Source organism: Tiliqua scincoides, chromosome 1, assembly GCF_035046505.1.
Source record: "Tiliqua scincoides isolate rTilSci1 chromosome 1, rTilSci1.hap2, whole genome shotgun sequence".
Taxonomy (NCBI): domain Eukaryota; kingdom Metazoa; phylum Chordata; class Lepidosauria; order Squamata; family Scincidae; genus Tiliqua; species Tiliqua scincoides.
Genome location: NC_089821.1, coordinates 88,443,463 through 88,469,710, shown reverse-complemented (window position 1 = coordinate 88,469,710; position 26,248 = coordinate 88,443,463). Strand labels below are relative to the sequence as shown.

Here is a 26,248-nt window from a genome sequence, read left to right as displayed (position 1 = left end):
TAAAATGGTAAAATACACCATTTGGTGCAGAATTTCATCCCTTCCTTGTGGGAAAATATTCACTGCATTTATTTTTCTGGCCATTATTATTATTCATTCCATGTCATGACTATTACTATCTCTGTCTCACCTACCTCACCTGTCTCACCTACCTTGTTGTGAGGACAGAATAAGGGGAGGAACCATGTACACCACCCTGAACTGCTTAGAGGAAGGGTGATATAAAAAGTAAATTAATTAACATAAGAACAGCCCCACTGGATCAGGCCATAGGCCCATCTAGTCCAGCTTCCAGTATCTCACAGCGGCCCACCAAATGTCACCAGATAACAAGAGACCTGCATCCTGGTTCCCTCCCTTGCATCTGGCATTCTGACATAGCCCATTTCTAAAATCAGGAAGTTGCACATACACATCATGGCTTGTAAGCCGTAATGGATTTTTCCTCCAGAAACTTGTCCAATTCCCTTTTACAGGCATCCAGGCCAGATGCCATCACCACATCCTGTGGCAAGGAGTTCCACAGACCAACCACACGCTGAGTAAAGAAATATTTTCTTTTGTCTGTTCTAACCTTCCCAACACTCAATTTTAGTGGATGTCCTCTGCTTCTGGTGCTATGTGAGAGTGTAAAGAGCATCTCTCTATCCACTGTATCCTTCCCATGCATAATTTTGTATGTCTCAATCATTAATTAAACAATATAATTAATTAATTAATTAATTAAGTCATATGGGGTGACAAAAATATATGGGCCCCGGGTGTCAAATGACCTAGCTATGCCTCTGGTTGGACAAGCAATTAAAGGAGGTTGGACGAGGAAGGAAGTAGCATGGCACAGTGAAGGGGAAGAGTGGCAGCAGAAGAACCAGTATGGTAGTTGCTTGCAGTGCAGTCCTGGTTGGAGAGGGCTGATGAAAGCAGACTGAGAACCTGGAAGGAGGAAACATCTCTGGGATGGGTGAGGTGTTGACTAGAGAAGCTCATTTAGGAAGAGGCAAATGAGAACACTCATAACCACCTATTGAATAGAAGGGGTGGTAACTGAGCAAAAAACATCCTTCAGAAACATCCAGATCTGCCAAGAGAAACTTAAAGCCTGACATCCCTCATTCCTTTTAGACCCTGGAATAACTGCCTCCTAAAAAGTATTGAGGGATGCATAATTTCCTTCAAATTCCTATTTCTGACTATGGACTCTGATTGCAGTAAACTGGACTTTGAATTCTATTGCAGTCTCCCGCATAGGCCTATGTTTGTGGGAGTGGAAATGATGCATTGAGCTACGCCTGCCCTCAGAACCAATGACAATATATTGGACCTTTTCACAAAACTGAAAGTCACATTCTATTAGAAAGAATTCGTTACCATTAATCTATCTTGGATCAAGCATGGCAGATGCTTAAATTCATTAACCAAACCATGATGATTCTGTACCAAAGATTTTTAAAATGTCTACAGTGCTAGTGTGTTATGTGATGTACAGATCACAGTGATGACTCAGAACGACTTCTATGTTTAATAAACTTTTTGACTTCCATTTACAAATTTAACTCCACTGAAATTCTATTTTCCTATTGTGGCTTGTGCTTCACGCAGTCAGAAAAATGAATGATATTCTAGTATATTTATTTATTGTTCACCTGGCACCTTTAGGTATGCAAAATGCCCTCCACAAGAGTGCTAACTGCATTTTCACCCTGCAAGTATCAAACTTAGGGCACAATCCAGAGAAGTATTTGTGCTGACGCAAGTCCCTTGTGCCGGCCCAGGAGGGTCACAAACATGCCACAAGGCACATTTGCACCTCCTTGTGAGTTGGCAGGGCTGGTGCATGGAAGCATGCCAGATTGTGGAGGCTGCACAAGCCTCCACGCCGATGGAGGCACTGGCTCTTGAGTCAGCCAAGCTCGGCCAACACAAGACTCTGGGGTGGGCGGGGAGGAGGTGGGAGGGAGCCGTTCCGAGTGGGGGGAGAATGAGTGATGGGCGGCCCTGGGGGCAGGCAGGTGGGGAGAGGGGCTGGGATCCAGTAGTTATGCAGAATCCCAACCCCAGTTCTTGGGGAGTTTGGAGCTGCTTCAAGGAGGTGAAGTTCAGAGTGGCTTCAGGAGGTGGCGCAAGTCCGAGGAAACCCATTGGGGCCAGGGTGCCTTAACTAGATGTAAAGGGAAAAGTTTCCCCTTACCTCTGGCTGAGCCACTTTGGACCCCTATCCTGTGCTGGATACAGCGCACGCTTCTTGGTTTGCCTGTTCCAGCACAGGATAGGATTGCGCCCTTTGTTGACATTATGATCAACAAGGTTTTAACTACTGGCCACAGTGATAAATAAGGATTTTTATTTTTTATTTTTGGTAAATGGGCTCCGATTTTTTCTCTACTCATGTTTGGACACTAACAGCCAATGTTAACATGTGTGACTGACAGTTCTTGCAGATAAGGCCTTAATAAAATTAGAACTGTTGGCCCTTCCTTCTGAGGGAGCACAAAAGGCTTTCTTTGCACCCTCCATGAATATCTGTTAAAAATAACCCTGTACTTATGCAAACATGTTGTATGAAAACATGGAAAAACATGGGCCTTATTCTATGTTTTTAGTAGTCCTTTACAAATGGCATTACATTTCATTGTACTTGAGTTACCAGGAGATCACATAGCAGCTGTGCCCTGTGCAACACAGCAGATGTATCTAAATAGCAGAACTAAGTACGAGTTCTGCTATTTAATCTAATTCGTAGATTCCTGAAAATAGATATTTTCAGCCCTGCAACAGGAATAACTAACAAGGCTTGCAATTTGAAATCTGGAACCCTTTCTTCACATCCATATTTAAAACTGAAAGAACTAGAAGAGTTAATATGACAGAGGGTCCTATGTATTGGCAACCTTCAGTCTCGAAAGACTATGGTATCGCGCTCTGAAAGGTGGTTCTGGCACAGCGTCTAGTGTGGCTGAAAAGGCCAATCTGGGAGTGACAATCCCTTCCACACCGGGAGCAAGTGCAGTCTGTCCCTGGTCTGTCTCCCTGGCTATGGGCCTTCCTTCTTTGCCTCTTAGCTTCAGACTGTTGGCAAAGTGTCTCTTCAAACTGGGAAAGGCCATGCTGCACAGCCTGCCTCCAAGCGGGCCGCTCAGAGGCCAGGGTTTCCCACTTGTTGAGGTCCATCCCTAAGGCCTTCAGATCCCTCTTGCAGATGTCCTTGTATTGCAGCTGTGGTCTACCTGTAGGGCGCTTTCCTTGCACGAGTTCTCCATAGAGGAGATCCTTTGGGATCCGGCCATCATCCATTCTCACGACATGACCAAGCCAACGCAGGCGTCTCTGTTTCAGCAGTGAATACATGCTAGGGATTCCAGCACGTTCCAGGACTGTGTTGTTTGGAACTTTGTCCTGCCAGGTGATGCCGAGGATGTGTCGGAGGCAGCGCATGTGGAAAGCGCTCAGTTTCCTCTCCTGTTGTGAGCGAAGAGTCCATGACTCACTGCAGTACAGAAGTGTACTCAGGACGCAAGCTCTGTAGACCTGGATCTTGGTATGTTCCGTCAGCTTCTTGTTGGACCAGACTCTCTTTGTGAGTCTGGAAAACGTGGTAGCTGCTTTACCGATGCGCTTGTTTAGCTCGGTATCGAGAGAATGAGTGTCGGAGATCGTTGAGCCAAGGTACACAAAGTCATGGACAACCTCCAGTTCATGCTCAGAGATTGTAATGCAGGGAGGTGAGTCCACATCCTGAACCATGACCTGTGTTTTCTTCAGGCTGATTTTCGTCAGTCCAAAATCTTGGCAGGCCTTGCTAAAACGATCCATGAGCTGCTGGAGATCTTTGGCAGAGTGGGTAGTGATAGCTGCATCGTCGGCAAAGAGGAAGTCACGCAGACATTTCAGCTGGACTTTGGATTTTGCTCTCAGTCTGGAGAGGTTGAAGAGCTTTCCGTCTGATCTGGTCTGGAGATAGATGCCTTCTGTTGCAGTTCCAAAGGCCTGCTTCAGCAGGACAGCGAAGAAAATCCCAAACAAGGTTGGTGCAAGAACACAGCCCTGCTTCACTCCGCTTCGGATGTCAAAAGGGTCTGATGTGGAGCCATCGAAGACAACAGTGCCCTTCATGTCCTTGTGGAAAGATCTGATGATGCTGAGGAGCCTGGGTGGACATCCAATCTTGGGGAGAATCTTGAAGAGTCCGTCTCTGCTGACCAGGTCGAAAGCCTTTGTGAGATCTATGAAGGCTATAAAGAGTGGCTGTCATTGTTCCCTGCATTTCTCCTGCAGTTGTCTAAGGGAGAATACCATATCAGTGGTGGACCTGTTGGCTCGGAATCCACACTGCGATTCTGGATAGACGCTCTCTGCAAGTACCTGGAGCCTCTTTAGTACAACTCGGGCAAACAGCTTTCCTACAACGCTAAGGAGAGAGATGCCGCGGTAGTTGTTGCAGTCACCCCTGTCACCTTTGTTCTTGTACAGCGTGATGATGTTTGCATCCCTCATGTCTTGAGGTACTCCACCTTCTCTCCAGCAGAGACAGAGGATTTCATGCAGCTCAGTGACGATGATCTCTTTGCAGCATTTTAGGACTTCAGCAGGGATGCTGTCTTTTCCAGGTGCCTTGCCAAAGGCAAGGGAGTCCAGGGCCACGTGAAGTTCTTCTAGGGTTGGTTCACTGTCAAGCTCTTCCAGCACAGGCAGGCACTCAATGTTGTTCAGTGCTTCTTTGGTGACTACATTTTCTCTGGAATATAGCTCAGAGTAGTGCTGCACCCAGCATTCCATCTGCTGCGCCCGATCCTGGATGACCTCGCCTGTGGCAGACTTCAGAGGGGCAATTTTCCTCTGTGTTGGACCTAGGGCCTGCTTGATACCATCATACATCCCCTTGATGTTGCCCGTGTCAGCTGCTATCTGTATCTCGGAACAGAGCTGGAGCCAGTAGTCGTTAGCACATCTCCTGGCAGTCTGTTGGACTTTGCTGCGAGCAGTTCGGAGGACCTGCAGGTTGCGCTCACTGGGACAGGCCTTGTATGCTGCTTGAGCTCTCCTCTTTTCCTCAATGACTGGTGTCAACTCCTCAGAGTGGGCTTCAAACCAGTCTGCCGCCTTGTTGGTCTTTTTGCCGAATATGGACAAGGCGGTGTTGTAAACGGTATTCTTGAAATGTTCCCATCTGTTGGATGTGTTTGCGTCGGCCAGGCCTGGAAGAGATTCCTCAAGCGCTTGTGCAAATTCCTCCACTTTTCTCTGATCCCGGGTCTTGCTGGTATCAATGCGAGGTCTTCCTTCCTTTTTCGTGTGATACAGTCGCTTTGTTTGCAGTTTCACTCTGCTGCACACCAGGGAGTGGTCAGTGTCGCAGGCAGCACCATGATAACTGCGTGTGATCTTGATGCTGGGAAGGCTGGAGCGTCTGGTGAGGATCAGGTCGAGCTGGTGCCAGTGCTTTGATCTTGGATGTCTCCAAGAGACTCTATGTTGGGGCTTTGTGTTGAAGAACGTGTTGCTGACACAGAGACCGTGTCAGCAAAACTCTAGCAGGCGTTGGCCATTTTCGTTCATCCTCCCAGTGCCAAACTGACCTAAGCAAGTGGGCCATGAACTGTTATCAGCACCAACTCTAGCATTGAAATCGCCGAGGATGAACAATGGCTCTTTTACAGGGATTTTCTTGACAGTGGTGGCCAGGTCATCATAGAATTTGTCTTTGGCTTCTGCTGGAGACGACAGAGTCGGTGCATAAGCACTGATGAGATTGATAGGTCCTGCTGATGACTGGAGCTGCAGGGACAAAATTCTTTCACTTCCCACAGTAGGTGGGATGATGGATTTCAGCAGGGTATTTCTGACCACAAAGCCAACGCCATGTTCCCTGGTTTCGTTTGGTGGTTTTCCCTGCCAGAAAAATGAGAAATTTCTCTCCTTGACAGATCCGGAATCTGACAGCCTTGTCTCTTGAAGGGCGACGATGTCCATCTGCAGTCTGCTCAGCTCCATGTCGATGACAGCTGTTTTGCGTGCGTCGTCTATTTCTTGCAGGTCATCAGAGAAGCCAGGTGTCATTGTCCTAACGTTCCAGGTGCCCAGCTTTAGGGCAGTAGTTTTCTGTTTTCTGTTGCATGGTGCAGAGTTGTCGATCCGCTTGTTGGTTTTCACCCTAAACCCCACGCACCCCATGAGGTTAACGAACCGTGGCGAGGCAACACCTTACTGGCTGGGGACTGCCCAGCTTAAGGCGGGCGGTAGCTGCCCAATGAGATGCAATGATCTCTCCCACCGTCGGAAGCAGCCCCTGGCGTCATGCTCTACGCCAATCGAGCAAAGACTTATAACCGGTAAACTGCTGCTTCCCGTGTTGTGCCGACGCCGTATGGCGAAGTTGGAGTGTCCTCTCCAGTGCGCGAAGCCTGGGTAAAGAAGGTATGGAGGATAGGCTGTTACCCATGCAGCAAATCCCCCCTCTCCACGTCGCTGGAATGGTCCAATGGAAAGGCAGAAGCCAATACGGTTGGTTCCAGCGGCGTCGCAGGAGTTGCCAGGACGTGACTGTGTTCAGCCATGAACTGCCTAAGGGACTCCGGCTCCTGATTTTGCCTCGAGATTGACTCCTGAAGCCTTTTCCAGAACTGGATGTAGCCACAAGGCAGTGGAGGTTTGAGGTCAGAGTTTCCTTCTCTTAGATGAGCTGCCTTCCTAGGTTGACGAGTCCCATCTACCCGGTGGCTGTTTAGTCGCCTCTTACGACAAGTACAGCCAAACTGAGGGCCTATTCTTAGCCCCCAGCCCCCAGGGTAAGACAGAGGGTCCACTTACAGCAATTTTAGTCTACATGTTTTCTAGAGCTGGTGAAATAAAAGTGAACATTTTGACAAGTAAAAAATGTATCAATACCGCCTTGGTTCTATTGTTTTAACTTCCATTACTTTCCATCCAAAGCACATATCTGGCTGGATTGCAGCAGGTCTATTAGCTTGATAGATACAAAAGTCAATAGAAACTAAATTTAGAAAGGATATCAAATCTTTATCATAAGGACTTAGGTGGCTGCATGCCTTTGATCTACGATCTCGTATATTGTACCTCTGCAAATCAAATAAAGGAGATTAGTCTTTTTAGTCATTAGTTTTATTTGCTTTAATGCAAAGGAGTGAAAACAATTCTGTGAAACAAGCAATTGGAAAAGGACTGTTTTTAAAGCATTTGGGATTAACAAGCACATGATTTTCTAGTGTGTTTTCTGATTTAACTGGCGAAACCATTCTCATACAGTGCTAAGTGCAGGCATGGAAGAGTACCATACCCAAGTCTTGCAAAATAGATTTAAAGGATTAGAAAGGAAATATCTTTCCCCATACTGAGATTCAAAGTAGTCCTTTTCCAAGACAAATATGCTGCCTGCCCAAGCAGGTTCAAATCAACAAACACATTCATATTAAATATTTGTTTGGAGATAATGAGATCATTTGGTTTGTGTATTAAATTATTTACAGCAAACCACTTGTCCTGATCAGTATGAACATATGGACCCTGTATGTAACTAATCAAGAACTTAAATAGGTTTAACTGACAGGAATTAAGCACGGGTTATTTACACCAGTGATTCTCTGCCAGTGGTTCATGGAAGGCAATGATCTATGACCATGTTTTTCTTAAGCCATTATACTGTGTTGTATTATGGCACAATGAATTAACAGTACACCTCATTCCCATAAGTACAGCTAAGCCTCCAGGCTCCCTTCTCCATCTCTCTCTTTTCCCTAAGAGAAATACTGTTGAAAGCTTGTGTTTTGTAGCCATCCCAGATTCCTATATATAACCCTGTTTAATAAATCTATTCCATTACCAATTTCTGTGTGGAACTTGGATGTTCTGAAATGCTTTGCATTTGGTATAGAGTTATTCAAGTTAGTTTGGTACAGAGCGGCTGTTAACTCTAGGGTTGGAGCAGAAATGTCAAAGTTAAAATCTGAAGCAAATTTCTGTGTTTCTTCTATGGTAAAATATCTGAGAATTTTCAAGGGAAGCCAAATGAATTTCTAGGAAATAAGTGAAATTTCAGCAAATACCTGAATTGGGGCTCCTGCACTGATGCTACCAAAAACTTCCTATCATTCCCACATAGGAATGATATGCACAGACATTTATTTTTCCATAATGGCAGCCTATTTGGCACTGAAACTTGTCTTCAAGCAGTGTTCCAGGGAACCATATCAGGAATTTGTCAGTAGAAAGATCAACTATTTCTTTTCAAATATAATGTGACTATCACTATCAATCCTCCTCTGCAGATTGCAGCTGCTGAGGTGTTACTGTGGTTTTTGTTGCACTCATTTTACATGGGGTGGAGTAATTTACAGCCCAATTCTGAAGGCGCCGGCTCTGCCTGTACAGTAGCATGAAAACAGCTACAGCTGCATCCAGCTGCACCACTGAGGCTGCTGGAGGTCTCCTTTGTCCCCCAGCGAAAGCCCCAAGCCCCGCAATAGGGCTTCTCAAGTCTGTGTTGGCTGTTTTGCTGGTATAGACCTGAGAGACTCCATGTCAGGCCTTTCAGCTTGACACAGAGTTCAAGATATCACAGAGCAGAGCTCTGCCAGTCTCACTCCCCTCCTGCCCTGGTCCCCCGCCCACCCCACCTTGCAATACCTCCCTTCACCCCTCAGGCCATCACTGTCACCCAGAGCTCTTACCCAGCTCCGGGTAGTGTCTGGCCAGGACTGGGCTCAGCAATAACAGCCACAATCTTACCTTAAGGCACATGTGCAATCTTTAGGATTGGGCCCTTAGTAGAGTGTGTGTCCTAGAACATGTTCCAGCATCTTCTGCAACACACAGGTTCCATGTCAGATAGTTTGTGAATCCCTAGCAGGTAAGCTGATGTCAAAAGCATTTCCTGAAGCTAGGAAGCTGAAAATCATGGATGCAAAAGTAATTAATCAGAAGTAGGAACCAAAGTGCTCACTTGATGTTTCATATTTAAGAACATAGATAAAGAAACCTAGATACATGGCTAAGTTTTTAGTGTAGGAGTTCCTCATTATTCCAAGTGAAATACTTTTGATTGGGACTTCAGTATCCAATAGTTAATCTGTTTAATAGTACCCAGTATGTTATAGATGTGGGAAATGGAATCTGAACAGCAAGTGTAAGGATAAGACAGCTCAGCTGGAGTTTCAGGTCAAGGGTTTTGATGCACTACCTGTTACAGGGTGGGTTTATGGGCAGTGAGACATAAATTGAGTGCTAAGTGCCATTTAGAGACACTCAATGGGGTGAATTTACCAAATAGAAAGTTGTTTTTCAAGGCTTAAATGGCTAGCCAAGACAGCATATCGTAATGATGAATTTGCAGTTGTACCCTCTGATTTGTGCAGCATGACAAGTTCTTTTGGCATTAAGAGATAAAGAACTACACAAAACCAACTTTGCTACCACAGTGGCATTAAGGTAGAAGAACACAATGAATGAGTGCTTCTGTAGTAGCAGGTAACAAACCTGGAAGTGCCAGATAGGAATACATAAATATAAACTAGAAGTTTTCAGTTGTCAATTGCAGAATACTAAAAAGAGTGGATAAGTGTGCAGCCTTGAAAGTACCAAGTTTGTTTTTCAATGGGCGGTGTCTTGTTTCCAACCTACCCAAATCAATTTTCTGGAACAGAAAGGAGACATAAAAATAGCCTGACAATGGCCTAGGACTCATCAGCGGAACACTCTCTCAAGATTCAGAGGCAGAGAAGGACATCCAAGAGGTCAGTGGGGATACCAAAGGTCTGTCTCCATCTCAGATTGTTTTCTGTTGGATGCAGAAGCAGAGTCAAAGCCTGTGATAGAAGGAAGAAGACATTAGAGGACGAAACTACTTCCACTTACCTCTCTCTTACCTCTCTCTGGTTTGCCTCAGCAAACCAGAGCCCATTCTCCTATTTTCCAAAGCAGTTGGCCCCAGCTGTGAGATACAGGAAGCTGGACTAGATGGGCCTGTGGCCTGATCCAGTGGGACTGTTCTTATGATGTTCGGGCTGTTTTTGAAGCTCGTCCTGGAAAAAATACTCTAAGCCTAGCCCACAGGAACTGGGAATCACTTTCTTGTCTCCTCTCCTCTCTTTGTTTTCCCTCTGTATGCTTGTTGCCTCCTAGCTTCTGCTCTCAGTCACCTCTTTGCACACCTTGGCATATTACATCTACCTTTCCCACTCTCTCGTTCATTCCTCCACCTCTCTTACTACTTGTGGCTTCCTTTCTTCACCTTTCTTCTCTACATCTCTGGTCTCCTTCTGTCTCTTCTTGCTCTGTTTTCTTTCTCTCCTTCCTTCAAGCCTCCTTACCCCAGGCTGCCTGTGGTTCTCCTTGACTTTCTCCCTTTTTGAAACTCCCACCTCTGCTGTCATCTTGACCCCTCTGGATTATCAACAACTGCTTTGCTGCCAATGTTGCATATAGGCAATGGGTCATTTTCCGGCAGTGACATAATCGCTGAGCCAATGGGGAATATGCTGTGGTCTTCTAGAGCTACACCCCATGACTGCAGGGCAAACTGCAGGGCACCAGAGCCCATAGGGAGGGATCTTGAACTTTATTTTAAATTTCTGTTTTGTAAAATTTCAGTGCCAGCCCTTCTTTCAGTTCACATTTCTGGACCAAGCAGAGGCAGTGAACTGAACTGACATATGCAAAGCAGGGACAATCTTTCCAGTACCTGTAACATCTTGATGTAGTGTCAGCCTGCATGAGTCAGAGAGAAAACAGAAATAGGACTTATGTAATACCTAATGAGAATTTTTCTGAGTGCAGCCACTGCACCCATCAATTCAATAGATTAAACTTTAGGTATTATTATTCATTATCATCATTATTTTAATTTTTCTAATAGTATCTCTGAACTGTCTTTTTGACACCTTTGGTGCCATTGGCAATGTGCATCTGTCATGTCCGTCTCTTGAGCGGGCGCAAGTGATGGAGCCTCTGTAGGTAGGAGGCGTACAGTAACTAACTTACCCCGGCAATGAAGAAAGCACGGAGCTGCGGAAAGTGACTTGCGGGTAAGGTTTACTCTTGTCAATAATTTTACATTAATTGTGGGCCTGTACAGTCACAGGGACCCCTCCTGGATTGTCCACCTAACAAGGCTGGTGTGTCAGTCTCTGAATCCCATAGCCAGGTGGAATGAACTCTTGATTCTCAGCCCAGGGTTCAAAAAGTCTTTCACCCCCATGAGGTTGCCTGGTGAAGGTTGCCAGTTGGAGGGGGGATTGGCTGGTCTGTTGGCAGTAGCCTGGGGTTGCTCTGATGGATGATCCAGGTCGCTGTGCAGGCAGCATGGTTGCACATAGCCAGTTGGTGGCTGTGTAGTCGCTCTGTGGTACTGGGAGGCCTCTCTCTGGGGCTAGAGGTTGAGTTCCCCCATGGAAGATGGATTCCCCCTCTTGCTCCCACCTTCTGTGGTCAGGCTGAATGGCCTCAAGGGGATCCATACTGGACCTGGCCTTGTTGCGTCCCCCGTTGGTCCTGTGGCCTGGGTTGAGTAACAAGCCCTGGTAGAGCCCCCTCCATGGGGCCCTGGGACCTGCTGTAGCTGCTGCAGCTGTCACTGTTGCAGCTGGTGTGGGCTGGTCCTGCCCAGCCCTAGCTAATGGTGATCTCTGGATAGGCTCAGGACTGGCATGTTCCCCCTGGAGCTGGCCACCCCAAGCTGGAGCCCCAGGCGGTATCTCCCTCCCTGCCGGTCGCCAGGCTTCTTATGAGGCTCCCAGCTGGCCCATCTGGCTCTGCCCTTTCCTGTCCTGGGCGGGGCCCAAGGTCTTGTGAGATCTCAGATCTCCCAATATGTCGGCCAAGCGTGGCCTCATTTGGGCGCTGCTCAGCCATGGGGATACTCCTCACCCAAAAGGGTGAGAAGGCAGCCCCGGTGCGCTGTTCTGGAGTTCCAATGGCGCTAAGGGTGCTACCTCCTTGGCCAGCCGGCCAGCCCACCTTCCCCCCTGACTTGCGGGACTCCCACCCTTGGCTGCCTCTCCAACCCATCTCCCGGGACTGCCTTCATCGCTGGGGGAATACCTGGTGACAGCATCATACAATAAGAACAGCTTACAGCCAAATTCTCATTCAGCACAAAACTTTTCATTACAGTTTAATTGCTTTTTGTCTTTTTAAAGTGATTATGCACATTAATGGGTCAACTTCATTCTGCTCTGTTTCCTTAAGGATGCTGTACATTAACTTTCAGGTTGGGGTACTTTAATCTTATATATCTGTATAACCTAAATAATGCTACGCACTCATTAAGGTCAATGCTGTGAGCCGAAATAATGCTTTTTGAGTGTGTGTAATATAAAAATTAGAACATTTTGTTCAAAGCAGTGTCAGATGTGCTTACATTCTCAAGTAGATTGTAATTCTGCAGGTATGACTTGTCATTCAGTAGAATAAACCCCAATATTTTTAAAGAACATACATTTACGACCTCGAGACATCAAGCATCTATTTGGGTTGCAAAGCATTCTCCTGGAATTAATTCTGCTCACTTAGGGCCCATTCCTATCCAATTTTTCAGCACTGGTGCAGCTGCAATGCAGGCCCACACTAAGGGAACAAATAGTCCCATACCTTGAGGAGGCCTCTGGGACTGCCTCCCCACCACAGGATGTAATGCACACCCCATTGGCACAGCTGCACTGGCACTGGAAAATTGGATAGTATTTGGCCCTTACTCCGGTATCTTCTCATTCCCTTAGTCTGGATTTTTCAAGATTTTGACAAGTCTCAGAAGAACTTTTTTTGATTATCAAAAAAAAAACAAAAAACCTTCAGAAACACTCAGCCTATTCCAAACAAACAGTGGCAGGTGGTATCCATCTCTAAATGTTCTTTCAATTAGTAAAATAACTGTATGGAAGTAGTGTCCCAGAGCCCATAATAATAATAATAATTAATATTAATATCCCACCTTTTCATTTTAAATAAAATTACTGAAAGTGACTCAAGTACTCAGTTGCCTGACAAACTACTTGTCCCAGTGCCCTGGCACTGGGAATGCTGCTATTTCAGAGTTCTAGATCCTCGGAGTGCCTGTGAGGTTTTCTGACTGCCAGAACCAGTTGAGTTTGATTTTGGAAAGGTTGGGAGTTGAACTTCGATTTGGGACACTCATAGATACAAATGAGGGAGGCATTTCTGCAAGTTGTGCTTCAGATATTGTCACTGTGAGCACATGAACTTCAGAATGGTTCTAAAGCAAGGAGAGGAAATTAGCTGACCCCTGTTCCGTATTGAGATATGGGGTTTGGGTTACTCATCACTACCATCTGATAATGCATAATAAGAATCCCAGACTTAATTGTGCTTTGGTGAAATTTCAGTTCACATTGAGAATGGACCTGAGCATGCAAAAAGAGACCTGATGTATTCAAGTGCAGCTCACACACCACAATATTTTTACCTGAGAAACTGTAATATTCCCTGGAATTTTGGGCTTCGTTATACTAACAGGCATCACTCTGACTTTTGTGACCTGAACCAATCTCAACAGGCCACTGAAGCACTTCCTAGTATTCAGTTTCAAGAGTTCATCACTACAGTTTGCAGTTTTGCAGTGCACCTTGCAGGGTAAAGATGTTCCACTAATTTGTCTGAGAGACATTTATGGACTTCAAAATGCAACCAAGGTCACATACCACTAGAACGTGCTTCCTTGCCTGCAGAAGTAACCCTTAGGAATAAATGGTGTGAAGGCAGCATTTTGGCATTCAGCACTTGACAGATACTGAGATGTTGGCATTAGACCAGGGAGGCCACAAATTTGCCACATTCCAATTTCAATTCTGAATGAGCATACAAGTTTGAACCCGCATGGCAGCATACCTGCCCACACAATGGAGTGTCTGGCAGAATAGATTTGTCACCTTTGCTTGTTTAAGAAGTATGCCGCACTGAAACATGTACTTGCATGGCTTTCCAAAAGTCTCGTGTCAAATATGCCATAGTTAGCAGAATTCACAGAAGTCTCTTGTTCATGTTCTGTTGTATAGAAGTCATGAGAGGTGAAACAACTGAGGCCTCTTTGGCATCCTCATTGTGAGCCTTCTGCTGCCTTGCCAAAACTTTTTTGTTTCAGCACGCATGTCATTTAAATTGTTGCCCCCATCCCTCCAATATGTTTTGATGCTCTTTGTATTCTGAGTCGGTCTGCAAACAGATTATTTTGATCGGTCTTGGTTTTTAAATATGATTGAATTGTTCAGCTGTTATGACAATGTTTTATTACATTGTTTCATTTTTTAAATAATTATTGGTTATTGTGTTTTTTTCTGAGTATTTTCTCAAGCTACCTTGAGGCCTGCTCTAGGGAGGGGGGAGAAAGGTGGGGCAAACATCCCAGGATTTTTTTTTTTAAGTTGTTGACTGTTGCTATGGTGCTAGATGTATGTTTGCCACCAGGGCCTCCAAGAGTGATTGATTAAGGGGGTACAAAGTTTCTTTGAGGCCCCTTTGCACAGGGGGAGGGGTGAAACAGAGCAGGGAAAGGTGGTGATGGGTGAGCAGAATGGGGACAGGGAGGGGTGAAACAGGGTGGGGGGAGGGGGGAGACAGCTGGAAAAGTCTTTGGAGCCCAGGTCTACCCACCCATGTGGCATCAGCAGCTAGATACAGTAATATGGAAAACCAAACACACTCCTAAAATCTTAGACATGCAGAAATATAGCATTAAATATTTATAAATATAGACATGCAGAAAATTAGCATTGACATATTTAGGCTCACACTAGCATGGAAAGTGTCCTGTGCAGACCAAAACTTGCTTCTGCATCAGCTGTAGTCTTGCAGCTGTGTCCCTGAGCTCCTTTACACTCCTTCATGGTAAGCAGATCCACAAGCCAAAGAGCTACTGTAGCAGGCCAGTTTCCTCCCAGATTTGACACTGTGTGAAGTAGTGTCATTTATGCATTCCTCAGCCCAGCACATATGGCTTGCCAGTAGCTGCAGCTGCAAGCTCGTGGTAGTGTCCCCAGCATCCTGTGCGGGCAACAATTATGAGTAGATAGGAAGATATAAGATCCCAGGAAATTTCTGGGCCCCCTCCTTTGGCTCCTGGGCCCCCCTTTTGACACTGGACCCAGGTACTCCCTTACAAATTACCCCCTTTACCCCCTCTCCTAGGCCCTGTTTACCGCCCTTAAAAAGTGCACGATTGAGGCACTGAGTTGTGCTTTGTCATTTCCAATAGATGGCAGATTAGAGCAGTGGTGCAGTGGGTGAGAAGGAATGGGCAATTAAAGCTGAAATCTTAGTAAGCCAGTGCAATACAGGCATAACCTATCCACAGATTTTTCACCTGCAGTTTTATCTCAATGCAATGAGAAGGGTCCTTAAATCAAAGGAGAAAAGACATTTAACAATAGCTTCATTAATGGGGGAGAGGGAAGCTGGTAGACGATCCATTAATCATTTTTTCTCCAGGCACTTAGAACAGCTTCACTCCCAGGCAAGCGACCCCTCCCTTTCCCCTGAGCATGGGAAAGAATGCAAGTCATTATCACCTCCCCCATTCTTTCCTTGTGCTGGGGCTCCTGGGGAAGGGAGGGGTGGCTGCCTCGGAGTGAAGCCTTTCTAAGTGCCTGAAGAGAGACTGATTGTCTCTGTGTGCATTACAAAAGGTCAGCAAGGCTGTTTTTAAATAACTGAGCAAAAGGACATTGTTTTTTAAATTGATTTCCTTTAGTTCGATTTTTGCCATCCATGTGAGTTCTGGGAATAAAGTTCTCTCGCAAATAAAGAGACTCAACCTGTATAGTAGCTAGGGCTAATCCTGGGGAGATCTAGATTCAAATACATGGTCAGCCGTACAACTTCTCAGGTGACCTTGGGCTAGGCACTGTCTTTCAGCCTATCCTATCTCATAAATTTGTTATGAGGAAAAAAATGGATGGGGAAGAACAATGTAATCCACCCTGAACTCCTTGTTGGAAAGATGAAGTAAAAATGAAATAAATAAACTCTTAATCATGCTTAGCAAGAAAAACTCAGTGGGACTTACAAGTTATCTAACTGGCTGTGATTTTTAAGTTCAAAAAGACTTTGGAAATCTGCGGGGAATCGTGGGTAGTGCTATTAAAAAGTCATGAAAAACATAATGAAGCTTTTATTTTTATGCACTACCCATCATTTATCAAAACCGCTCATCCTGCCTTCCTAATGGTATTGTGTATTACACGACTACTGAACTAGCTGATGAATGCTGATAAGCAAGAAACGGGCTCTTTGTAAATACAATACTGTGACTTAATGATGCTGTTAATACCTCTGATAGCTTTTAAAAACAATAACAGCAAATAAGGACATAAAAATGTTTCAAAGTGATGGAGAGCATTCACATTGTTTCATGGAGCTGCCTCTCTCACCTGAAGAATTCTTATTCACTCAACAACTCTAGCTTGTTGGTCAGTGCTTACAGTGGAAGGCTAGATGATCAAAGCCAACCAGTCAGAGTTTTAACAAGGGAGCCATGCAGAATTAAGGCACTGCTCCCCTGAATCCAGAATGATCTTTAAAACTGCATTGTTTTTAAACTAGAAAAGTATTTTATTTTAAAAAAGTATTTCATTTTTTAAAAATGTATTTAATTTTAAAAAGTATTTTTAAAAATGTAAAAAAAAAAGTATTTCATTTTAAAAAAATGAATGGATAAGTGAATTTCACTGTACCTTTAAACATATGGAGAAGTTCACTAATGCACTCACATGAGAACAATAAGATTAGAAAATCTTGCCTCATGAATATTGCATATCTGTGAAGTTAGCCAGTCAATATTTAATTTCTTCTTTAAGGTGTGTGAAGCATACATATATACATGTGTATTTGGTCCTGAGTGCCTGCTAGGAGAGCATTGACCAGACCAGTAACATGACTGTTTGCATGGCTGATGGCAAGAGACCTCAGCTCCTCAGGCCAGGAAACTGAGGCATCTCTCTGCCCCCCCCCCAAATTGATTGAGGGCCCAATCCTATCCAAATTTCCAGCCCTGGTTTAGCCACTATGCAGCCCTGAGATAAGGAAAAAATGTTCCCTTACCTTGAGCACTGTGACTGCCTTCCCACCACTGGATACAGTGCATGCCTCACTGGCACAGCTGCACTGGCACTGGAAAATTGGATAGGACTGGGCCCTCAGTCAGTGGCCTTCAACCTTTTTTGTGCCATGACCCCAAAATATAAATAAAGTATAAAGCCGAGGACCCACTGTTAATCCCACACAACCTCTCCCAGGACCCTATCCACCCACCACCACTATCTCCCACCCCCTGCCCCCCTAACACCTCCCAGCACTGTTAACTGTTACCAGATATTCTTATTAGAGAGAGCAGAAAACGTTATTGTGAAGCCTGGCACTAGTGAAAGCTATTTTAGCACAATTGCTAAGAATCTGAGCAGAACTGGGACACAATTTCCTGGTACCTGATGGGATCCACCAGATGCTTCCCCCTTTACCTGGTGGTCTCTGGTCCAGTGGTTTTCAACCTTTTTCATTCCTTTGCACCCTATGGGGGGAGTTGGAAGGCTGGCAGGCTCATCAAACTAAGGGTACATTTGTCCCCTTGCCTGGGGTTAACACCAGCAGCAACAACAGGTCTACTCAGACCTGCACAAACTAAACAGCTGGCGCAAGTCTGAGTTGATCCATGTCGGTGGATCAGAGCCAGGAAGGGGGATAGGCTGCCACTGCTGATCGCGCACCTTCTTCTGGACCCGGTCCCATACATCCACACTTCTGAGATCCACACTTCTCAGATCACTTCAGAGTGGCAAATTAACTCTGCATTATATTTTTGACATGTTGGATGTCTCTTTACATTAAGAATACTTTCACAGAATCACTAATCATTTAAAAGTATTGACTGTGCTGCAGTGTTGTGACAAGATGGCAGATGAGTGGCTTCTATAAAACACAGAAGCAAAGGCAACTCACGCTTTCAGTGACTGTCTTCCCACTGCTCAGAAGTTTCCATGTCAGATGGATTCTTGGCTTGTGACATGTGAGATCCAAGAGTGGCATTTCAAAGGATATGTGCCTGCAGGTAGAGCTTGAGTGTCAAGAAAAGTAATACAATCAAAATATAAACTTATCGGCATGTGTGTGCTTCCTGCTCTCAGCACCACATATTTGTTTGTCTTTCAGAGTACCCTCTGGAGATCACAGATCTACTGAATGGCGGTTTCTGTGATGTACAAACTTCCGACTGTAGCAGAATTCGAGTGATTGGACTCAGCTTTAGGGACTCTTCTGATCTTCATTGTGAAGTCACCAGGTTGATGGTAAGCACTATGGGAGCATGAATAGATGAAAATGTGCAATATTATTATCCTCTCTTCATAAGAGCCCAGGAATCTTTTTTTCCTCTCCTGGACTTACAAGTATTCCTTGGGGGTTGGACATGTTTATTACAATCATGTTTATCACAGTATTCAGTGACAGAAAAATCTGTCATAGGCATGTCACTGAATGATGGTGGTGGTAGTATGTCCATAATACATTTTAGGAAATGTTGGCATCCTTCAGTCTCGGAAGACCATGGTGTCACGCTCTGAATGGTGGCTCTGGAACAGAGTGTCCTCTCCAGTGCGCGAAGCCTGGGTAAAGTAGGTATGGAGGATAGGCTATTACCCATGCAGCAAATCCCTCCTCTCCACGTCGCTGAAATGCTCCAATGGAAAGGCAGAAGCCAATACGGTTGGTTCCAGCGGCGTCGCAGGAGTTGCCAGAATGTGATTGTGTTCAGCCATGAACTGCCTCAGGGACTCCGGCTCCAGATTTTGCCTCGAGGTGGACTCCTGAAGCCTTTTCCATAACTGGATGTAGCCACAAGGCAGTGGAGGTTTGGAATCAGAGTTTTCCTTCTCTCAGATGAGCTGCCTTCCCAGGCTGACGAGTCCCATCTACCCGGTGGCTGTTCAGTCGCCTCTTACGACAAGTACAGCCAAACTGAGGGCCTATTCTTATCCCCAGCCCCCAGGCTTATTTCCTTATTTTAGGAAATAAGCCCACACATTTATGCATCGGCTTGCCTTTGGCTTTTTCAGTCTTCAAATGAGCTGAGTCTAAGTTGACATGGATCTCATTAACAGATATTATGAAGCCTAACATGTGAAGATCGCTAGATAATCTCATACCTTATCTACTGGCCCACATTCGTTCTAGTAATAAGATCCTTCTGATCCTATATAACGTGTAGATTGCTTGTTACAGAAGGTGTTTAGTTCTCTTTCTAGCCATATATATTTTCGACAATTGGTGTCAAAGCACCTCTAAGATGGGTTCAACAATCAAAGCCATGCAGTCTCCTCCTGTTCTCTGTGGGCTTTTATTCCAGTTATACCCTAATTCACTGAAGCCTGAAATCACTGTATTATTATTTCTCAATTTTGTGCATCTGGAATCTATATGCTTGGCTGTATTTCCAAACATATTTGAATTTTAAGTGTCACAGCTAACTATCCAAGCTCCCTGATTCACAGCTGTAGTCTCCAGATAAATGGCACACTGTTAATAAAAATTTTCATCTTATCAAGTAATAACATTGTTCTATATGGCCCAATATAGGAAAATCTATGGTTAAGAAACATTTGGATGGGAGAGGTTATCAATCATAGTGTTTCAAAATTATATACATTACAAATGGCTTGCTCTGTACATGAATGCTGAGTGAAGCAGAAAGAGATACAGAATGTTCTGTAAAGTACCAGTGCAATGTATCATTCTATACAACATGACTTATCTTACCGAGATCCAGAAAAAAAGCACACCTTTCCCTATTTATATGTTATCTAAACTGTTCTGGAAAACAGTTCTTGTAGTGAAAATCTGGATGAATACAGTTATTATATTAAGCCGTTTCTGCCCAACCTTTGCAATAAGGATCAAATGTGTACACCTCTGGGATGGGCAGAAATAGGTTAATATCAATTAGTTCTTCCTCCTCTTTGGTTGCTTCATTTCTCTGAGAATCACCAGTAAAAAGCTAACTATGCTCCTCATAGGCATCTACCCACTGCCTCTGTGAGGAGAAGGAGAGGAAAGAACTGTTTACTGTGTTGTACTCCAAAAGGTGAGCAGCCTTTAGAGCCTCTTAGGAGGTAGAAAGGCAGAGTAAAAATCTAATAGATTTTACAGTCCTATTCTGTGCTGGAACGGGCCACCCAGCTGGCCTGCACTTATTCAGCTCAGAGTAGGAGGTGGGCAACTTGGAGTAAAGGGATTTATTTCCTTTTATCCCATGTCATGTGAAAGCTACCTCACTGGAGTTACTTGAATCTGTGCCAGCAAAATCACAGGCACAGATCCAAGCAGCCTGGTGTAATGCCAGAATGCTCAGGAAGGAGGTTAGGATCTGGACTTGGTGCTGGAGGTCAGTCCCACCCAACTCCTGAACCCGGTCCACCTGTCCTCCCCCAAAATGCCCCCATTCCACCCTCCTGCTACCTTCTCCAACCCCCCACACTGGCCTCCCAAGGCCAATGTGAATTAACCTTTGCTGGCCTGAATCTGGCACTGGAAGACAGGCACAGATCCTGGTGCCTGCCTACTCAGATCATGAGTCATTGTAGACATCCCTTAAGGCACATTTGCAACACTCCCAGGTTGCGCAAGGGACCTGGAGTGCCCATCAAGCACTCTGGATTGTGCCCTCAATAGTTTAGAATACTCATGCAGAAGAGAATAGTTACTTCAACTATAATGCTAACAGCCCAATCCTAACATGCCCTGGAGCAGACAGGCCGGCTAGCCTGCACTGCATCCTGAGAAGGACTGGGCCAGGTTGCAGCGCAACTCAGAGTGAGGGGAATGCATTCCCCTTACCCTGTGTCATGCGGCAGCTGCCCCATGGGGCTACTCGGATCTGCATCACCTAAAGAGGTTGCACAGATCTGAGCGCCCCTGTGTAAGGCTGGGCTGCCTGGAAGGGCCCCAGTCCTCCCACCGGCCCACTTGTCACCCACCCTCCCCCCATCTTAGAACATCCCAGAATGCTCTCCCCCTGCTTTTCCCAGACCCCCACACTGGCCTAACTTGGCAGGTTAGGTCAGTGGCCACTTGGCAGGTTAGGCCAGTTAGGCCAGGTGACGAACTCACCATTCTGTCAGTACAGTGAAGCTGGATTCGGCCTCCTGACTCCTGAGGTGGCAAAAAGTGCCTTACGGCACTTTTGTGGCACCTTCAGACTGGCGCAAAGGACTTGTGCGAGCCCAAGAGTGCATGTGGATTGCACTCTAAGGATGATAACAGCTGATTCTGATAACAAGAAGAATCATAGAGCTTGTTTTGACAATTCTCTATAGAAGAATACTTCTATAATGGGTAATGTCTTCTTCTGGGTAATGTCATGCCCAGCCTGGTTCTAGTAAGAGAAAGCTCATTTGGGGTAGACTCACAGGAGTTTGGAAGGAAAGCATTTGAGTTTTGGATTCCAGAATGCCAACTTTGAAGCAGAAGGTCGCTGTGTCCTACTTGGCCTTCCTGTACATGGAATGAGATAGGATCACAGAGACAAATATTAGCCTCAGAACGCCCTTTAACTTGTTCCTACTCAATTCACTAGTTAGTTCCTAGTTCCTACTAGTTCCTACTCCGTTCACTAATACTGCCTGGTTCATGTTTCCTGGCAACTTCTGGATAGCTATTTACCATGCCAAGAAGATCCAAAGTCAGCTTGATGTCAAGGGGCTATTAGGCTTACCATATAATCCTGCTTTCTAGTCATATCACTCCAACTATATATGAACTATGGGGTTATTCACTAATTCTTAATGGTTCTTATAATATCTTATTATCCTAGACAACAATTTCATCTTTCAGAGTGAATATGACAAATTATGTTTAAGAATTTGCTCTTAATTCAGAACACACACACTTTTTGCTTGCTGCCTCAGTTTCCCTTATTTCTCAAAATATATTTGGCAGGGCTGATTGAAGTTGATTTGGTTAGATTGTACCCATTATCCACAATTCCATCCATAATAAGGTTTCATATTATCCATAATATTTTTTTATTATCCATAATAAGGCTTTATTAGGAGTCTCAGAAAATGAATAATTCTTTTTTTTTTAAACCCTCAATGGATTTCAACTCTAGTGGATCCAGTCTCTGTCCCACTTTACCTCAGCATGGCTTCTTTTCCAGTGGCTATTGTTAATATTGCTTCTGTACTTTTTTTCCCAGATTGTGAGCCCTTTGGAAGCAGGGAACAATTTGTTGATTTATTTTACTATGTAAGCTGCTTTGTGAACTACCCTGGTTGAAAAGTGGTATAGGAGCATTAAAAACATCAACAACAAGATCTATTTGTGCAGTTCCAATGCATTCAGATGTCATGATAACCTCTTATAGTTCAATCACTAATCCTACAGTGCATACATTGTTAATCAAATTTGTCTTGCAGCACAACTTTGGCCCAAAATCTACCCTCAAGGAAAGTTGTTCACGTGGACCATTTGATATATAAATATATGTAGATGACTTGTAACCATTGACAGCCATCTTATTATTCCATTTCCTGTAGTATCGCAATGGTGACTGGATAGCCAGAGAGCGTGAAACCACAAAAGCAGAGTTTGTGAATTGGACAGCAGTGGACTGCCACATACCTGCTCTGAACAAGACAGGAACAGAAGTTGCTCATTTTGTGATGGATGCTGAACCTTATGCAAGATGGCAAGTGAAAGTAGGAATTTCTTGTGCTACTAGCAAAACAATTTCAAAAGCGATATTTCAAGCCTTGTGATGACAAAAAAAAAAGATTATAGATTGCTTTCTGCTAATCACTGTGAATAGGGTTGCATGAGACTTAGAGATTTCCAATATTGCCTGATAATAAATAAGCAAACAAAAGAATAATAGAAATTGCAAACTTTGCAGGCATTTTAATGAGCAGTTTAAGGTGCAAATTATAATCACTGTTCCTAGTAATCATCCTGAGCTGATATAGTGAGTGAATCAATTGTTAATCATTTGCATTTCATTTCTGGAGGCACAGGTTGAAATTCTTGATTAGGTCACAACTGCAAAACTACTTCAGCTTCATATCACTGCCCAGTGGGGCTTATCTGTCTTTCAGTCTGAGTACTGGGATTGGTGTAAAAGGCAGCCCTACTCAGAGATTGACACAAAATTAACAACTAGTCTCTCTAAATATTACCCTACTTGATTGGGAGCCACTTTTATTTGGTTTGTTCATGTATGACTGAAATAACATGCAAGTATCCTGACCACATGGGCAGAAGCTGAGCATGTGGGTTTTTCCCATGAAATGTCTCCCTGCTCCTGCCCGCTTTTCAGTTGCCAATTCCATGGCGGCACCTGAATGATCTGCCCTCATGCACTTGATTGTTTCACAGACAAATGACTAGGTTCATGTCAGTCATGGACGAGGCACACTAACTTCATTTGCTACTTTAACTCTGATGGGGTACTCTGATGGGGTAATTTGAAATCTGGTCAAACTTTGAAAAATCTTTATTTGAAGGCCCAACACAGAGGAGTGGCGTATTGGGGGGGGAACGGGGCCAAAGACCGGGGGCATCAGGCTTGGGGGGTGGGTGGAACCACAACCCACTCCTCCCCACCAATTTTGTCAGCACTATCTGGAACTGAGCCAACAGTGACTGCTCTCCCACCAATCTGGGGGCCGTCCTCTTCTCCTCCCCTTTCTTTAAAGGGAAGGAGAGCAGCCCTCAGATCAGCAGGGAACCATGCCTGCAGCCACTGCTGGTGCAGTTCCTGACCATGTCTGAGAACTGCCCTCTTTTCCTCCCCTTTCTTTAAAGGGGAGGACAGAGGGCAGCCCTAAGAATTGCTGAGTAGATTTCAGAGGAGCCGCGTGCTGCTTCTAGCTCCGATGGAGGTTCTCATGCTGCTGCTAAGCAGCGCAAAAGGCTCCATTGGAGCTTTTTGGCCCCACTGGAAGCAGCGCCCAGGAGGCAAGCGCCACTTCCAAGACGCGGGAGTCGCTTGCCTCCTAGGAGTCACTTCCAGCAGCTCTGACGGAGCCTTTTGCTCCACCTAGCAGCACCGTGAAAGGCTCAATTGGAACTTGTGCCACCTCCTTCCTCCCCTATTCTTTTCAGAAGGGGAAAGGAGGTGGCGGCACAGAAGTAATTGTGGTAAATGATAACATCACTGCAATTACTTCCAGGGAGGGAGTGGGAAATGAGGGGGCGGACCCTGGTGGGAAAGCCGCCAGGACTGCCACAGACACAAAGTTGAGGATATGATGGTGCAGAGCTCTGCTGATCCTACCCCCTTGTGGCCCGGTTCCTCCCCCAATCCCACCCTCCCCTGCCTTCATCTCACCCTCCCCCAAGAGGCCACACCGCCACCCGCAGTATTTATTCCTGGTGGCAGTGTGTCCTCTTCCTGCCAGCTCTTGGCCCAGCCCGACTGGCATGGTCCCAGTGCTGGCACTCCTTCCTCACTGGGTGTTGTAAACATGCTTTACAAGCATCTGTTTCACTATTACGTCTATACACCCCTGAATAAACAGACAAGTTGTTTGGAATATTAATTGGGTCACATTTATTGAATAAAGCCAAATGTAAATCTGAAAACTCAGTGGCAAGTTCTTTCTCCCAACTTCACCCCGCTTGAGAGCAAGCATCTAACCTAGCAGGGACAGCAAAAAGCACCTCTTTTCCTTATGGGCATTCCCACCCTGATCCAAGCTATGGACCAGCAATTGATAGACCAGCCTTATCAACACAAACCGTGAGGGGCTGAGGAAGTGGAACTGTTCCACCTCCCCCAAGTCAGAAAGCATTTGAATTCAAGTCTAAGGGATTAACAGCCAATCTCTCTGAACCAGACAACATCTAAGCATTGGCCATGGTTCCCCCTCTGATCCTGTTTACCTCAGGGCTTGCACCAAAATCCCTAATCCCACACCATCATACCTGCCAGGTGACCAGGCCAACTAAGGAATGAACCCAACACAAGAAACAGTCTGGGGTAGGGGGGAAAAAAACCACCCACCAAGGCCAATAAGGGAAATGGCAAAAAAATTCCTTTCTGGTTTCAAAAGGCAACCAGCTAATCTCAGGTATACTGCCCCCACCCTTGGGTATTCTGAAGTGTGTTGAAGGAAGAAGGGAGCAAACAAACAAGCCATATCTCCTCCCCTCGAAACCATCCAATACAGTGCCATTGTTAACCCATCCTTGCATCACATGACAAAAATGTACATAGCCCCAAATGGGTGGTGGTGGGTGGCACTCTTCAAAAATGTTCACTGATACAGCCAAGAAGACACCAGTTACTTTTACTTGCTGTATAGACTTTTATTGGAAGTTTCTATCTACAGCTTACTCCTCAAGCCTTCCCATATACAAGAACAAGATTAAAAAAAAAAAAAGAATTATGTGAATTCGTTGTAGTAGGTTGTTAACTTTTCAAAGATCTACACACAAATTTGGGAGAGTGGGAGCGGAAACCAGCATTTTTATTTCACCAAGGATAGCAAGCAAAAGAAGATTTATTTGAGTTTCTTATTACGAAGAAGCTGCTGAAGCTGTAACCTTTACTAATGTTCATTGGTTTGATCATTAGCGCTGTGCTGAGAAAATAAACATCTTGAGGGCTTTGGGAAATGAAAGAAATTAAGGTTAAAATTGAATTAAGAGTAATCAGTTTATAGTAGTGCTTTTGGCTGCAACATGGCACGATTCTAAACTATGCCTTCCTTCAACCCTACAGCTTGATTGTCACAGGCCTCAAATTTACTTCCAGTATCAGATATTTGTATCTGTCACATCATCTCCTACATTAAGATTACCAGATACCTTTATCTATACATTTGCTAGCTCACATGGAGAATGTGTCTATTTAGGTGCAGAGCACATTGACCCACCCCAACAAAATCTACCTCCAGCCCTAAATAAAGGGATGACTTCGCATTCCAGTTTAGTGCTCCTCCAGCCTTCCCTTTTTTTTTTTTACAAATTAAGTTTTAGCTGAACTGTTGAAATAGATTTTCTATTAAAAATCCCTCTTTAAAATATTCTTGCTTCTTAAGAAAATAGCTAGTAGTCCTTCTAAATTAGATGATGACAGAATTGGTTTCATTCTTAAATCACACCAAGTTGTGCTAATTCAGTGGCATCTGAACATTTTCTAATGTTCTTTCAGTTTTAATATTGCAGCACTCTTTCCCCTGGTTTCACCTGTTTACCTCCAAGTGGAGAGCTAATAACATATCACAATCCTATACATGTCTAC

At 44.8% G+C, this 26,248-nt stretch overlaps 1 protein-coding gene across 1 annotated transcript in view; it reads left to right on the top strand.

Annotated features, from left to right (window-relative positions):
- LOC136645284 (von Willebrand factor D and EGF domain-containing protein-like) overlaps positions 1–26,248 on the top strand; it is a 207,787-nt gene that overhangs the window by 74,640 nt on the left and 106,899 nt on the right. Inside the window, exons 13-14 of the mRNA XM_066621524.1 lie at positions 18,163–18,299; positions 22,542–22,703. Of these exons, the coding sequence (XP_066477621.1) occupies positions 18,163–18,299; positions 22,542–22,703 (299 nt within the window). The remainder of the gene's footprint in view (positions 1–18,162; positions 18,300–22,541; positions 22,704–26,248) is intronic.